General features: G+C 41.2%; 1 protein-coding gene across 1 annotated transcript; it reads right to left on the bottom strand.

Moving 5' to 3' along the window:
• Nucleotides 1-12588: 12588 nt before the first annotated feature.
• LOC149029059 (protein FAR1-RELATED SEQUENCE 5-like) lies at nucleotides 12589-14538 on the bottom strand. The gene has a single exon (XM_089141884.1). It carries the CDS (start codon nucleotides 14536-14538, stop codon nucleotides 12589-12591), a length of 1950 nt encoding a protein of 649 aa, XP_088998010.1.
• Between the last annotated feature and the right edge of the window lie 1934 nt (nucleotides 14539-16472).

Here is a 16472-nt window from a genome sequence, read left to right as displayed (position 1 = left end):
GCGGAATGTTCGGGAAGGACGGGCTGTTCGTGATGATCGGATAGCACCGGATGATCATGTTAATCGAGGTCGTGATCATATCGCTGAAGATCACCCGACCCAGATTGGTCAGGAATTGGCCAACATCAATGAGAAATTAGGGCAGTTGGATAAGGGCAGGATAACTGAGGATATTTACTCAGTCATTCAGAAGACCCCCTTTGCCGAGCCAATTGCGGGATATCAGCTTCCCCATAACTTTCGTTTGCCTACCTTTTCTACATTCGATGACTCCGGAGATCCAACAGCTCACATTGGCTATTACCAACAGACCATGGCAGTTTCAGGTAATTCTGATGAAATCTTATGCACGGTTTTTGGTTCATCTCTAACTGGAGCAGCACAAAAGTGGTTTTCGAACCTCCCCTCTGGAAGGATCGTAAACTTTGATGAATTGGAGCGCAAATTCATAGGGCGATTCCAGAGTGGAATACAGGTCAAAAAGATTAAGGAAACTTTGTTTACTGTCAGACAAGGAAAAAACGAATCAATCAGAGAGTTTCTGAAAAGATTCAACAAAGTAACGATGGAGATAGAAAATTTGGATGAGCAAGTAGCCAAAACTGCTCTATTCACGGGACTCACTAATTGAAAATTCCTGGAGTTATTACTACAGGATATGCCTGCGACTTATGCTGAGTTGGTACAGAGATGCCAGAAGCAGGCTGAAGTCATGGAGATTCTAGATGCGCGCCAAGGAGATAATAAAGTCTCCAATAAGGAACAGTAAGGCTCTGACGAAGCGAAAGCGAAGCCAAAGAAAAATGTCCGTGATCGGGTTGGAAAATCTCAGGCTTGGCGCCAAAGGTCTCCCGGTAAAAGTGAGTACACTCCATTGAATGTTCCTCGGGCTGATATTTTAAATATCATCAAAAGAAAAAATATCTTGAAGTGGCCGCCTAAAATTCTTTTGAAACCCGGAGAGCAGCAGGATCGAGAAAAGTATTGCCGATTCCACAACTGTCAAGGGAGGCTTCGAAGTCTAAGAAGGGCAAGGAGGTGATTGAAGCTACTCGGTCACCGATCCTTACCATCTTCGGGGGACCAGAGCCCGAATCACTCCGGAGTTTGAAAACAAAATCCAAATTTGTCGGAACCGGAGAGACGCAGAAGCGAAAAAAGCTGAATGGTGAAGATTTATCACCTTTAGCGAGGAGGACGAAAGAGGCGTTTGTTTACCTCATGATGATGCCATAGTCATCAAGGTAGAGATTGCACGTCGGGAAGTGCATAGAGTTTTGGTTGATACAGGGTCTGCAGCTGACCTAATTTCTTATGAAGTGTATCAAAAATTGAAGGTGGATCAGGACTTGATGGAACCTTCATCCACACATCTATATGGTTTTGCAGGGTCATCTGCGGTGGCAGAAGGATCGGTCCAGTTGGACTTATCTATTGGAAGTTTTCCTAAGGAAACAACCGTCCGAATCAATTTTTTGGTGGTTCGGGAACTGCCAGCTTACAATATTATCATCGGGCGACCATCTTTATCCAAGTAGGTGCTATTGTTTCGACAAAACACCTGAAGATAAAATTCCAGACTGATATGGGAATTGGTCAAGTCTCCTCTGACCAGAGGATCTCTCGGCAATGTTACGTTGCCTATTTAAAAGACAAGGAGGGCCCGAAGAAGGTAACTGCCCTACCTATAGAAGTTCGAGACGATCGGGAAGAAGCAGAGATGCAAAGACCCGAACCAGTGGAGAAGCTGGAACAAATCCAGCTGTGTACCGATGTCACGCCCTCCCAGCCGGTACCCTATCTGGCATACCCGAGAGTGTGATCCACAGCCCGAAGATCAGGTATCGAGTGATCAACCTCCCACATAAACAATAACATAATCATGAACAATCATAACAAGAGTGCGGAAGATAAATCATAGATCCAATAAAGAAAGAATGAATCATAAATGAATCAGAATAATAGATATAATCAGAGTATCAAACAGATAAGTAAAGTGAGGCAAAAATCCCACTTTACAACCAGCGGAAAAGTAGCTCTAAAGAATAAACTAGACAAAACCTAATCCCAGTAGCAAGTACATTGGGTAACTAAATTGTTCTCCACTTTATAAACAACATCCTTGTAAGTGTAAATCTCATAAATGGCACAAGGACGCTTCCACTCGATGGTCGGACTAAGCATCGTACGGAGCATAACCACTCGCGGGATCTTCAGAGTAATTGTGGTAACCGCAATCACCTTCCTGGAGATATGCCTCTTCGCCTTGCGCTTCTTCATAGGGACCGTCATAGTACTCGGTACTGCAGGATAGTCTAACAACATTGTACAATAAAGGAATGAGTTTCAAAGAAACTCGATGAAGGCGATTAAAATCCATAATAACATAAATGGCAGGACTCCAGAACAAACATAAATGCAATATGATATGAGACAAGCAATGAATGAATGAATCTAACTCTATGTATGCTGGTCTCTATTGGCAGACATGCTTTAAGTCATAGCACCGTACTTCTTTAGGAAAGTCCACTCACATCCTCAACCATTTAAGATATCTTGGATTCTCTCACGGATCATTTCACCGGTCTTGAGCAGCTGATTGGTAATGGGTCCTTCATCCCTCGGGACAAACCATGGCGGGGGTTAAGTCAACACACTCTCTCACAACCATTTGGTATAAATCTTGGCGCATGTCGGGGGTAAAACCTAGCCAAATGCAAGTCTTCTACTTAGTTACATCAAGTCAGATCCGGATACTTCCATTCCTCGTCCCCGACGATCCTTTCCGGTATCCTTCACACTAGAGTCCTCATAGTCCCTGACTACGGACTCACCAACCCTATTGATCATCCACATATGGTAAACGGGAAGCTCTCACGTCCTCTCACGGGTTGGTTACCGGTCTTAAGCGCCCGTGAGCCCAAGTCTAACCATATGCAACCCTACCAATAAATGGCCCCCACAATGTGATTCCTGTCCTCTCACGGGTTGGTTACCGGTCTTGAGCGCCCATGAATCCCCATTGCTACCACGGGTCGTTCGGTCTCAATACCCCTCCGATTAGGGTCGACATAACAGGACATCCTAGCCAAACACTACTAGACAATCCTAGATATGTCATCCAACGAGTTTAGGAAGGTGTCCAGGAGGGCATCTCCGGAAACATCCCATAATATTCCCGTAGTAGTCCAAGAACAGAAGTGTCAAAAGGACACCTCTCCTTTCCAAACCATACTTAAGCATACACATGCATCAATTCATATCATCACATATATGGTAACTTCATATATGGAAAGAAATCAATAATTACAATCACTTTTATAACATTGGTAAGTAAATCATACATGAATCAATTTAATATGAATAAGTAATGCTACTATAATCAAAGTTATGCAACAGTAGTATATCATTGTAAGAATCTAATTTAGGAATCATATCTATGATATTCAAATATAGAAACTAGATTCATGCTATCTATGTAATTAAGGAAATAACCATCCTTACCTTTTATAACTCGCAAAGGAATCCTAAGAAATCAAGTAAGATCTCGGCAAACTTGAGAAGAAGGTCCTAAACAAGTATATACAACATATTAGGAAAGATCCCTAACAGAAAAGATACCAAAACATCCAACATAGACCAATTCGGAGTTGCTTGTACTCATTGGTCGAGTGGATTGGTCGATCGGTCCAATCGACCAATCAATCGACCAATGCGACGATAAGCCTAAAAAAACAGAGTTTTAAGATATGAAATCCGAATTTGGTGGTTCAAAAGGGTACTAGTCAAGGGGTAGATTACATCAGTAGTATTCTAACATATAGGGGACCTCAAAACACCAATCAAATCAAGATATCAAGATCCAAATTAGGAAACAAAAAGTTACCATAATTAAATCAACCATGGATCTTGATGAATTTGAAATAGAAAACAAAGACAAGAACAATAGGAGGATAGATCTTTGCTTCAGGTAAGGGTATCATGAAAACATGCGTAGATCTTCATGGAATAAGGTTTAGAAGCATAAATCTAAATAAGGAAATAAAACCTACCATATATGTAACTACCATGCATCATGAAGAACACATAGTATGGTAGAAGAGAACAACTAAAAATTGATAGATTATGGATCATGGAAAGAAAACACAGTAATTAACTACTAACATGATCAACATAGAAGATCCAAAGAGATCAGAATTCAGATTAGAAGTTTAACAAAGATTAGATCATGGTTTGATCATGATTCCTTCAAAAGCTTGCAATGATCATGGTTAAGATCATTGTTCTAGCCTCAAATCCTTAGGATGATCATGAGAACATGTTCAAAGATGTTTGCAACAGAGAATGCAGCATCTCTTCTACTGTCTCAACTCAAAAAGGAAAGAAAAACAAAGATGGAGGAGAAGAAGAGAGAGTAGACATACCTTTTGATGCAAAAAGAAGAGTTTCGACGAAGATCCGTCAAGAAAACACCAAGGATGCAAGAGAGATGACTTGCAGAGGTCTTTGGTTCGTTCTAGAGAGTTTGGAGGCAGCAAATACGAAGTGGACTCGAGATTGGACTTAAATAGAGCAAGAACAACCTAATTGCCAAAGACAACACTCATTGGTCGAGTGGATTGGTCGACTGGTCCAGTCGACCAATCAGTCGACCAATGCTGACAGCAAGACCAAAACAGGGAATTGAAGGTCCAGATCAAATCCAATCCTAAAGGGGTTTTGCACACAAGTCAAGTGACTTACCTAATAGGTAGAAATGCCTTCAAACCAAGATAGAGAGCACTCCAAGTCCATCAACTAATCAGATCTTCATCAGGATTCAGTTTCCATAAATAGAACTTCATCATCAACTTTCATGGATTCAAAGCCAGACACCAAGTCCTCTACTGGGATGGCCCAAAGCTGACTTCTTACTTTACTTCGGGTCATCGGACCTACAAATAACAAGGTTTCCGGGTCAAGGTTAGGGCTGGGTTTTACAACCGAGGATGAGAAAAAGATTACTTATATCGGGTCTGAACAGCTGGAGGAATTTAAAGATGAGTTGAAGTTATTTCTTCAACAGAATAAAGACGTATTTGCATGGTCTGCTGAAGACATGCCAGGAATCGATCGGGCTGTCGCAGAGCATAAACTCTAGATAGATCCTAAGGTGAAACCAGTGATACAGAAAAGGAGAAATTTCTCCATTGAAAAGTATGAAGCCATTCGTAGTGAAGTTGAAAAACTTAAGAATTCTGGTTTCATAGAACCAATCGAATGCCCAACTTGGTTGGCCAATGTGGTAATGGTAAAAAAGGCGAATGAGAAGTGGAGGATGTATACAGACTACACAGATCTTAACAAGGCTTGCCCTAAAGATTGCTATCCATTGCCTTGGATTGACCTCTTGATAGATGCGACTGCAGGATATGAAACTCTAAGTTTCATGGATGCCTACTCAGGGTATAATCAGATCCTTATGAATAAGGAGGATGAAAAGTTTACAGCTTTCATGACTGATCGTGAAAGCTATTATTATAAGGTCATGCCTTTTGGCCTGAAGAACACAGGAGCAACATATCAGAGGGCCGTCAACAAGGTTTTTAAAGACCTGATAGGAAAGAATGTTGAAGCTTATGTTGACGACATGCTAGTGAAGAGCTTTACAAAAGCAAATCATATTGCAGATTTGATTGAGGTATTCTCAGTACTGCGAAAGTATCAAATGAAGCTGAACCCAGAAAAGTGCGCCTTTGGAGTCTCCTCGGGCAAATTTTTGGGCTTCATGGTATCACAGAGAGGAATTGAGGCTAATCCTGCCAAAATACAAGCTTTGGTTGATATGGAGGCTCCCAAAACTATTCGTGATGTGCAGTGTTTAACAGGGAGAGTTGCTGCTTTGAATCGATTCATCTCCAAGTCTGGAGAAAAATGTTTGCCTTTCTTCAAGGCACTCAAAGACTTGAAGGGCAGCAAGGAAGCAAAATGGACCGAAGAGTGCCAGAAAGCTTTTGAGGAGTTAAAAGAAGCACTTGGACAACCACCGATCTTGTCCAGACCAGAGAAGGGGGAAATATTACAGCTATATCTAGGGACGTCCCTTTCAGCGGTCAGTGCAGTACTTGTTTGTGAAAAAGATAAAAAACAGTGGCCGATTTACTATGTAAGCCACGTGTTGCTAGATGCGGAGACAAGATATTCGCAGATTGAGAAGCAAGCTCTGGCTCTCATGATGGCCGCCAGGAAGCTAAGGCCTTACTTTCAGGCTCATCCAATTGAGGTATTTACAACTTTTCCTCTTAGTAAAGTTCTTAATAAACCTGATTTATCTGGAAGGATGGTGTCCTGGTCGGTTGAACTCAGCGAGTTCCAAGTGAGCTTTAAGCCCAGAACTGCAATCAAGGCTCAGGCGTTAGCCGATTTTGTAGTAGAAACTACTGCACCGGTGGAATCCACCATCGAGGATCCAATTATACCAACCACTTGGGAGGTATATGTGGATGGTTCGAGTAATAAGGATGGAGCAGGAGCTGGAATTCTATTAAAAAGTCTAGTAGGATTTATTATTCGATATGCTTTGAGATTTGCATTTGAAGCAAGTAATAACGAAGCAGAATATGAGGCTCTGATAGCTGGACTTCGGTTGTCAAAAGCATTGTCTATTGCAGATGTTACTATTTATAGTGACTCTCAACTTATAGTCAACCAAGTCCAGGGGGGAGTATGGTATTAAAGAACCACGCTTGCGAAATATCAAGAGATAGTGCGGGCATTTCAAAACCAATTTCGGAATTTGAAGATATCTCAGATTTCGAGGAATGAAAATTCAGTGGCAGATGAGCTATCCCGACTAGCCAATGCCAAAGAAAAGAATCTAGACCCTTCGGTCTATATTGAAGAAATAACTTTTCCAAGTTATCATGAGAAAGAAATTTCTTATATTGAAGCAGAGCGTTGCTGGATGGATCCGATAATCGAGTATCTGAGAGATGACAAATTACCTGAGGATCCGAAAGAAGCAAAGTTGATCAAGATACAATCAGCTAGATTTGTCATTTAGAATGGGAGACTATACAAAAGATCTTATTCTGGACCCCTTATGAGATGCATAGGCCCCAAAGGAGCAAAATCAGCTTTGGCTGAGGTTTATGAAGGAATTTGTGGAGCTCACATGGGTGGACGAGCCCTGGCTCACAAAATTCTAAGACTTGGGTTATATTGGCCTAAGGTCCAAGAGGCTGCTATGGAATATGTTCGTCGGTGTGGTAACTATCAAATTCATGCTACAATATCGAAGCGCCCGGCGGAGACCATGACTTCAATTCTAGATCCCATTCCCTTTGCGATGTGGGGAATTGATATCATGGGCAAATTCACCAAGGCGTCAGGCGGACGGGAATATCTGATAGTAGCAATTGATTACTTCACGAAATGGGTTGAAGCCAGTGCACTGGCAGCAATTAATGAGAAAAAAGTGGAGAAATGCGTGCTTGAGTCAATCATATATCGCTTTGGGATTCCAAAGATTATCGTCACTGACCATGGTACTCAGTTCGACTGTCCGCAATTTGAGCAATTTTGCAGAACATATATGATCGAGCATCGTATGTCCTCAGTGGATACCCCCAGAGCAATGGACAGGTAGAGGTTACTAACCGAACGCTACTGGAAGGAATAAAGAGAAGACTCGAAGCTGACAAAGCTTCTTGGGTCGAAGAACTTCATAATGTACTGTGGGCCTATAGAACTACAGTTCGAACACCCACAGGAGAAACTCCATTCAGGTTGGCATATGGATCCGAAGCATTGGCACCAGTGGAGATAATGGCGGGGACATTACGGGATCGAGAGTTCGAGGAAAAAGCAAATGAACAAGGATTGCTTGATAGTCTTGATCTGTTGGATGAAGTTCGGGCAAAGGCAATAGCATGAACGCAACATTATCAAAGAAGGATAGCATCTCATTATAATACTCGAGTGAAGAATCGAAGGTACTTACCCGGAGATTTGGTGTTGAGAAAAACCTTAGCTTCCGACCCGCGTCACCAAAGAAAATTGGACCCTTCCTGGGAAGGACCTTATATGGTTGTAAAACCAGTTGGTTCAGGAGCTTACAGGCTGAAGAACATCAACACCCAGAAAGAGTTGGATCGGTCGTGGAATGCCAGGCATCTCAAAAAGTTTTATCCTTGATGATGATTTCAATTTTGTTCACGATGTAAACATTTTCAACTCAATCAATGCAATTTTTGGCTTTCAACAAATTATCTTTTAATTGGGGGGCATCATACACCACATTCAAGCACAAGATCCAACTATAAGGCATCGGATGAAAATCCGTGTGGGTCCTTCAACACTTATGGAATTTTTTCAGATCTTCTTAAGTTGAGGCATCGGATGAAAATCCGAGTGAGTTCCTTTTGCAAGGCGTCGGTTTGAAACCCGAGTAAGTTACTTCAACACTTATTGAATTTTCGAATAATCCTTAAGTAAAGGCATCGGTTTAAAACCCGAGTGAGTTCCTTCTCAGACTTATTGTATTTCTCTGGAAATCCTTAAGTAAAGGCATCGGTTTAAAACCCGAGTGAGTTCCTTCTCAGACTTATTGTATTTCTCCGGAAATCCTTAAGTAAAGGCATCTGTTTAAAACCCGAGTGAGTTCCTTCTCAGACTTATTGTATTTCTTCGGAAATCCTTAAGTAAAGGCATCGGTTTAAAACCCGAGTGAGTTCCTTCTCAGACTTATTGTATTTCTCCAGAAATCTTTAAGTAAAGGCATTGTTTCAAACAACTAAGACCTAATGCTACAGCGATTCAAGCGGCTAGCAAAGTTCAAGATGAAGTTAATTTCTTATTTCTTCAAAAGATCGAAAGAGGCCAGTATCAAAACAATTACAAGAGCTAGATACAATCTTCGGTCAAAAAAGAAAGTCATCATCGGTGATTATTAAGTTATACAAGATCGACACAACTTTGCTAGAACAAACATATGAGTCAACCATTGGTGTGGATTCAAGGAAAAGAAGAGGAGAAATGAGGATTACAAAAAACATCTCGGTATGCATAAGATCCTCCGCAATTTCATACTCTTTGTTCAGCTTGTCCAGGAGAAGTATGGTCCTCGACCAAACTTGCATTCAAGATGAGCTCGTCATAATTGACTTCTTCCAGGGGAGAATAAACAGGAGAATCTTCCAGATAATGCATAATATCTGGATCGGAAGGTGGAGGATCAATCTTATCTTTGGTCCAGTCAGGAGGAGGAATACCCAAGTCGGTAAATACTTCAGGATGGCAAACAGCACTGTAGGGAGTCGTATCAAAATGAGGATCCTTCCTTAATATTGATTCCCATACTTCGTTCTCACCATCCCGGTACGCCTACAAGTTATAAGCATTCAGCATATCAACAAAGGGCTTACTGTGTAAATACTTGAAGACGCAGGCTCTGCGAACATCAGTTGGAAGGGATTCGGGCAAAGGAACGACAGCTTGCCTTTGGGGTAACGTTTCAGATCCTTTGGCTCCGACTTTCCAACTGCTCGCTCCGATTGCCGGATCTTCTCCCCGGCATCATCCAAGTCCGATTGAAGACGACCGATCATCAAATTCTTTTCTCCTACAACCTCCCAAGCTAGTTTCCGAAGGCGAGCAATCTCAGCATCTTTAGCTTCAGAGATTTCCCGAAGCCTGGAAACTTCATTGCTCAACCTATTGAGCCTAGAGGCTGCTTCCACTTGGTTGTGGAAGTTACCAGTAAGACTCCTGCAAATAACTTCCAAGTTAAAAAGGAGCAGAAGAGTAATTTTTCATAATCAAAAGATAATGAAGAAAGACTTACATCACCAGTGACTTCATAAAGACTTCATCTGAGAGTTTGGAAAGCACTGCGCTCTCAGAAGTCATTCGAGCAGCAGTGCACCATTCCAATGCTCTGTCAAACTCGTTTGACACTAATTCAGACGAAGGATGAGAAGGATGAGCTACATCAAGAGAAGGATGAGCTGCATCACCTGTCACCCGACGACGCTTCCTGGTGGCAAAATCCTCCAACTCCAAAGGAGAGGAGGAGGATGCCAAACAAGCACTGGAATTGGAAATAAGAGCAGCACCTGCTGGGACCACACCTTCATCAGACGCCAACATAGTTGCCTCAGATGCCCGAAGAGTCTCCTTCGGGGGTGCACCAACGGTCTCTGCAGCAGGGGCGTCAGTAGGGCCATCAACAACGGAGTGATCAAGATCTTCCTGGGAAAGACGAGCGATCACTTCTGGCAAAAGAGGCGTATGGGCGGCATCAATAGAAACTGTGGGAATCTGACTTGAAGATTCACCAACAGTAGTCGCCTTACGCTTGGAGGATTCACTAGCTGAAACCACCTCACTGGCCCCAACCACCGCCGACGGAACGATTTTCTTGCTAGACTTCACTCTGATAAAGTTCGGGTTGATCTTGGGAGCCACTATATAAACAGAAAAGCCGTATCAGTACAGATATCCAATGACGACAAAAAAGAGGGAAAACCCTAGTTCTCTAACACTTATGAAAAACCCGATTAACTAAACCCCAAGTACTACTATTGTGCAGTTTACTCAGGGGGGAAGTGGGGAAGGAGATGAGTAATCAAAAAACTCACTTGTTCAGAAGTTGATAGAGCTAGTGTTGGAGTACGAGGAATACGGGAGTAGGCAGAAGGACGGAATGTCACTTTAGCAAATCTAACTTGCAGATAGCAGGATAGATGGACCCCACGAAGGCTTTAAATAGCCTCAGGTATTAAGACGACGATTGAAAGCTAAGGACAACCAATGGCCCAGATCAAAATGACGCTTCGAAATCCACAGAAAGCAAGATCAACGGTCGGAGGGATGCCACATGGAAACATGTGGAGGCGAGCACCCGATGCAGAGATACCTCCAATCATCGCACCGCCATTATAATAATGGGTGTATTTCCGATTCATTGGAAACAGTGAATGGTATACCAAAGCAAGAAAACGTTTGGACTTCGCAAATACGAGAAGGGAAACGTATGGACTTTGCAGTAAATGAAGTAGTGGGGAAGATTAATGCATCTTTCCGAAACGCATCTTCACAATATCTCTACAAGATTATTATTCGTCGAAGAATGTGAAGTTAAGTGATAAGTTTTATCATTTATATTTTGATATTCAAGACAAGATTTCAGCAGGAGACAGGGAAGGCCAACATGAAAAAGAAGTGTCTATTCATTAGCAAGGAGGTCAATCTTTACAAAAAAAAAAAAAAAAGATAACTCCCTAAGCCTCTTCTTTATTGTTGCCCGAGGGACCCTGGTCGGGAGGACTTTTCTCAGGATCTTGAGAAGAGTCTCCCTCAAGAATGACATTGTCAGAGTCCTCTTTAGCAGCAGCTTGAGACTCGGTTTGTGACTTCTCCTCTGGAAGTGCCGGCTCATCAGCCAGGTATGCCTCATATTGAGGGTCAGCTGGAAAAGGATCATTTTCTTCCCAAGCCCAGTTTGGGAGATCCATGCCTAATTTCCCGAAGACCTCTTTATGACACACCTCACGAAAGGGAGCAGTATTGAAGGAAGGGATTGATGCGAGAATTCGCTCCCAAACGTCATTCTGCCCCAAGCGATAAGCTTGAATGTTGTAGGCACCTAGCAGCTCGGAGAAAGGTACGTTGTTCAGGTATTTCCGAACACACTCCTTCCTAAGCTCTGGCTTGATATGCTCGAGCTTGCTAGGGACCGCCCACTTCAGATATTCTTCGTTCTTCCTACATTGAAATTCAAGCCTGTCACCGAACAACGTGGCAGCTTCTTTTTGCTTCCTGGCCTCGCGCTTGGCAGCAGCGGCACGAGCCTTCGAAGCATCAAAGGCATCCTTGAGGGAGATCACTTCTTCCTCATGTTTTCTCTGTACCTCCTCAGCAGCTGCAGTCAGCCGGTCTATCTCAGAATTGGCCTTGGCCAAATTCTCTTCACAGGTTTGCAGCAAAGAGCTGTTGCGGCCAACCCAGCTCAATGCTTCCATGTGTTGATAGAAGCTCAACACAACATTCCTGGGAAGGCGGAAAATATTAGAAGAAGTCATAAGAAATTATGAAAAAATAAGTAAGCAAGAAGACCGGTACCTTGTGGATTGACTAACAAGGGCAACGTCATCCAGGTTTTCAAATTCCTGGGCGATCGAAGGAACAAGACTGAGGGAGCTCCACTCTGCAGCTTTCTCAGGGTCCCGAGTCACCCTATTGGTCAACTTCAGGGTCCACTGAGGGGTGAGGACCTCCTCGCAATCCGTTGAAGTTTTGGATTTTTTATGGGAGGAAGCATCAATTGTATCATGCCTCCTTTTGGTTCGGGCGGAGGAGAAGACATTAGACCTCTCCACCATTAGCTTCTTCCCTTTACCCGAAGCATCAGCCACGGGCCTGATATTCCTGATATGTTAGTCTCACCTGACTTGAAGACTGAGATGGATACACCTGATCAGAACCCTGATGTGATGGTATTCTAGACACTATTGAACCTTGTGAGGCATCTACTTGCTGTGTATTCCAACAATGTATAGAAGCAATATTATTGTAGTTTAAAGGAAAATATTTTCTTACAACTTAATTTTAAATAACTTTTTCAGAATATACCTGTAACAGTGACATAAAAGTAGACTGTGGCATAACTTCAGGTCCATCATGTAAATCTAATGTGCTCACAAAAGATGATAATCCAGATGATGTTACATTAGTGGAGCCTTGCCCTTCCAACTTTTTTTTTCTTTTATTCTTGTTTGCAACTTTTTCATGCCAGAGCTTTTGCCTTTTTGATCCACCTTTCTGACGCTCTTTCTTTTTGAGCTGTAATTGTTTATATGTTTCAGCAAAATCTTTTGAAACATGTTCAGTAGGTTCCACATCAATAACATCTTGGAGCTCTTTGCATATCTCTTTAGCCTTATTTTGAAGTATCCTATAACCAACTTCTGTATTACAGGCATGGTTAATAAGTTTCAGATATGTGGGACAAAGCATCCTACATCGCTGTAAATGACTTAATTGGCCACCTACCTCAGTACCTTCCCTTTCTCTCCTATCATCCATTGACAAACTTCTTATTGCCTTATTCCATCTCCTCAAAACATATTTCTCAGGAATGCACTTGATTTGAAGAGGTTCTTCTAAGACTTTTATGGCATGGACACATAGGATGCCAAAACTCTCAAATTTTTTACAACTACATATTATGCTCTGCTCAATTGGATTATGCAAGATTTTGTATTCCCTACTTGTATGATGTTCGTGCTCATCCACCAATGACATCACATACTCAATACATCCATGATTTGCATTTTGGCTTTTGAAAATATAAGCATTTATCAACTCATGCTCCTCCATAAATTCTTTAAATATGTCTGGAGTGTATACTTGATAAGCTTGTTTCACCATCGGTATCATTGATTGTGAACTCCCAAGAACTGCATTTCGTGCATCAAACTCTTTTTTTAATTCGTTTGCATGTTTATTCTCCACAACCATCTGAAATTGATCCATAAACCATATAAGATCATAACTGGGTTTTAGACAAGCTTTCAGATCAGCATTGATGCTTTCAGCAAGTTGTGTGTTCTGCACACCTATTGTGAAAGCATCTTTCATATAACAACATGCCCATTTTGCTTTCAATGCATATGTCCGATCCAACCAATTAGTGTCATGGATCCTATAATTCTCTCTCAAACTCTTCCAAGCATTTTCAAATTCATCAACTTCTTCATAATGCCAAATGCATTTTTGCAAAACTCCATAGAATGGAGACTTTTTATGCATCAGATATCCAAGATTTTTTTTTGCATTTTGCCAAATGTGCCAACTGCACAATGCATGCCGCGTGCACGGTGAAACCTCAGCTATAGCCCTTGCCATTGCAGCATCTTGATCGGTGAAAAAGGTCTTCGGCTTCTTTCCACCATTAACTCTGAAGAAGGTTTCAAATAACCATTTAAATAATTCGGTTGTCTCATCATAAAGCAAAGCAGCACCAAAAATAACTGCAGTCTTATAATGGTTGAATCCTACAAATAGACCAAAGGGCCGAAATTCTCTATTTGTACAGAAAGTAGTATCAAATTCAACCACATCACCAAATAGTTCATAATCATATCGCATCCCTGGATCAGCCCAAAATATATTTGTAATCTTCTCCTCATTGTCCATTTGCATAGAAAACACAAATGCAGGGTTTAACTCATGCTGTTTTTCAAAATAGTGCATCAAACTCCCAACATCGCCATAATCTAACTCACGTTGGCGTTTGGTGTTGAGATAATTCTGAAGATCTTTCTTAGTGGATCCAAGGTTTTCTCTACCCCCTGCTTGCAGACCCAATAAATTAAATGTTATCCTAGTCCCCACTCCAGATTTATCAGCCAAATCTATTTCAGTAGCTTGGCTGCTAGATATTGCACGTTGCGACCGCATCAAATGTGTGGTATCTTCTGTGTGAAGATCATGGTTGTGCTTTTCAACAAAATCACGACATTCATATTGTCCATCGTCCAATCTTGATAAGTTCATCTTTGCTTCACAATCAATCCTAGTCTCTGGACAATTGAGCTTTACCTCTTTATCTCCTTTTTTTCGAAGTCCTTGTTTATTACAAGCAAAACACCTTGATGTGATTACACCTTCTAAGTTCTGGTTCTTATAGAATCTCTTCACACTAAAACCAACAGTACGTCCATATTGATTATAAAAGTCATAAGCTTCTTAATCTGACTTAAATCTCATACCTTTTTTAGGCATATAACTATGTTGATGACCATCCATGTTCAACCTGCAAAATGACGTATGACAGAATGAGGTAACTTAAGGGGTATCGGCTAACATTCCATGGTAGAATAAAGAGCAGAAACTTAAAAAGAAAAAGGGTAAGTTACAAATCTAGCCAACGAATATAATTACGATAGGCTTCATAACCTTTTCCATTACATTTCTAGTCCTCACCATGAAATAAAAGTGGGTAAGTTACAAATTTACCTATATTTTTGCAAATACCAAATCAACAACAGAATTTCATTTCAAATGAATGGGTTGATGTTTTGCTCAAAAGGAACTGAACATTTAAGGATATCATCATATAAGGCAATAGAGAGATTAAAGCACAAACAAAAGATGCCTGCAGCAGTTGTTCTAACTCATGGGCTCTATATCATCCCTCATACCATCTTTCAATGGCACATTCACCTAACTTAACCCTTGAACTTTCATAGTTATCCTGAAATAAATCAAAGTGAAGAAATTAATCATTTTTTCATGTGGCAGATTACAGTTTTGGCTGAAACTCACATTTGAGCTGTTGATGTGTCAAAACATGTAGTTTCAGGTTGCAATCTCACTCATTGACACTTTAGTTCTACTACAAAAAAGGCAAAATTAAAAACATTTAGATGATCAAAATTATCATCTCTCTCTCAATCATTTTATAACAGTAACATGAATGAAACATGAATTTATAGTTCTATACCAGGAGGAAGAGATAAACAACCATGATGGTTAGGGCTCAATTTCTGTATTGCCGACGATCAAAACAATCACTTTTTATACTGTGGGTATATAGTCACCTGTGATAATGCAGGGAAGAAATGGAGGTGGGTTTCTTATGTAACTCAGAAATTTATTATTACAATTTTTTTTCTTTGGTTTTACTATCACCTCTTTGTTGTGGGTTTTCTCTCAGGGAAAAGAATGTGGAAGGAGAGAACGATCTGAGGACTGTAGAGTGCCTAAGAGGAAGATTGCTTGCAGAGAGAACGGCTTCAAGGGTTGCTAAAGAAGAAGCAGAGCTGATGCAGAACAAGGTTTATATCGCCTTTCAATCTTTAGTTTTAATTTGTAGAATTTATGCTGGAAATTGACTATAATTACCAATATAATGCTGCAGCGTTTCATTGTTTATTTGATTTGAGTCTTCCTTACTTGATTGGTTCTCTGTCTATAGTTAATAGAGCTGGAAAGACAACTAAAAGCAGAGATAAAATCAAAGAAGAGAGCCGAAAAGAAGCTGAAATTCCTGACAAAAAAATTGGAATCCCTGAAACTTTCAACGATTCTGCATTGACGACGATCGAAACAATCACTTTCTAGTTGCAATCTAAACCGCAAAAAAAAAAGAGGGAGATTGAAAGAGAAAATTTAAAAGAAAAATGAGGAGAACCTGCAATGTTGGAGAGTTCAGCAGTTGGGATGAAGAACAATTGATTTGCAAGTGGATGGCACCTTGCTCAGTAAAATGCAGCAGAGTCTCTTCGACTTCCCGCCCGAACATAGATTAAATGATCCGAATAGTTGTGATTTTGAAAGAGGGAGATTGAAAGAGAAAATCTAAAAGAAAAATGAGGAGAACCTGCAATGTTGGAGAGTTCAGCAGTTGGGATGAAGAACGATTGATTTGCAGGTGGATGGCACCCAGCCTCGCTCAGTAAAATGCAGCAGAGTCTCTTCGACTTCCC

Source organism: Hakea prostrata, chromosome 1 (assembly GCF_041222555.1).
Source record: "Hakea prostrata isolate BN-2017 chromosome 1, UWA_Hpros_2, whole genome shotgun sequence".
Lineage (NCBI taxonomy): Eukaryota > Viridiplantae > Streptophyta > Magnoliopsida > Proteales > Proteaceae > Hakea > Hakea prostrata.
The sequence above is the reverse complement of the archived record's forward strand: the minus strand, read 5'-3'. Positions and strand labels throughout refer to the sequence as shown.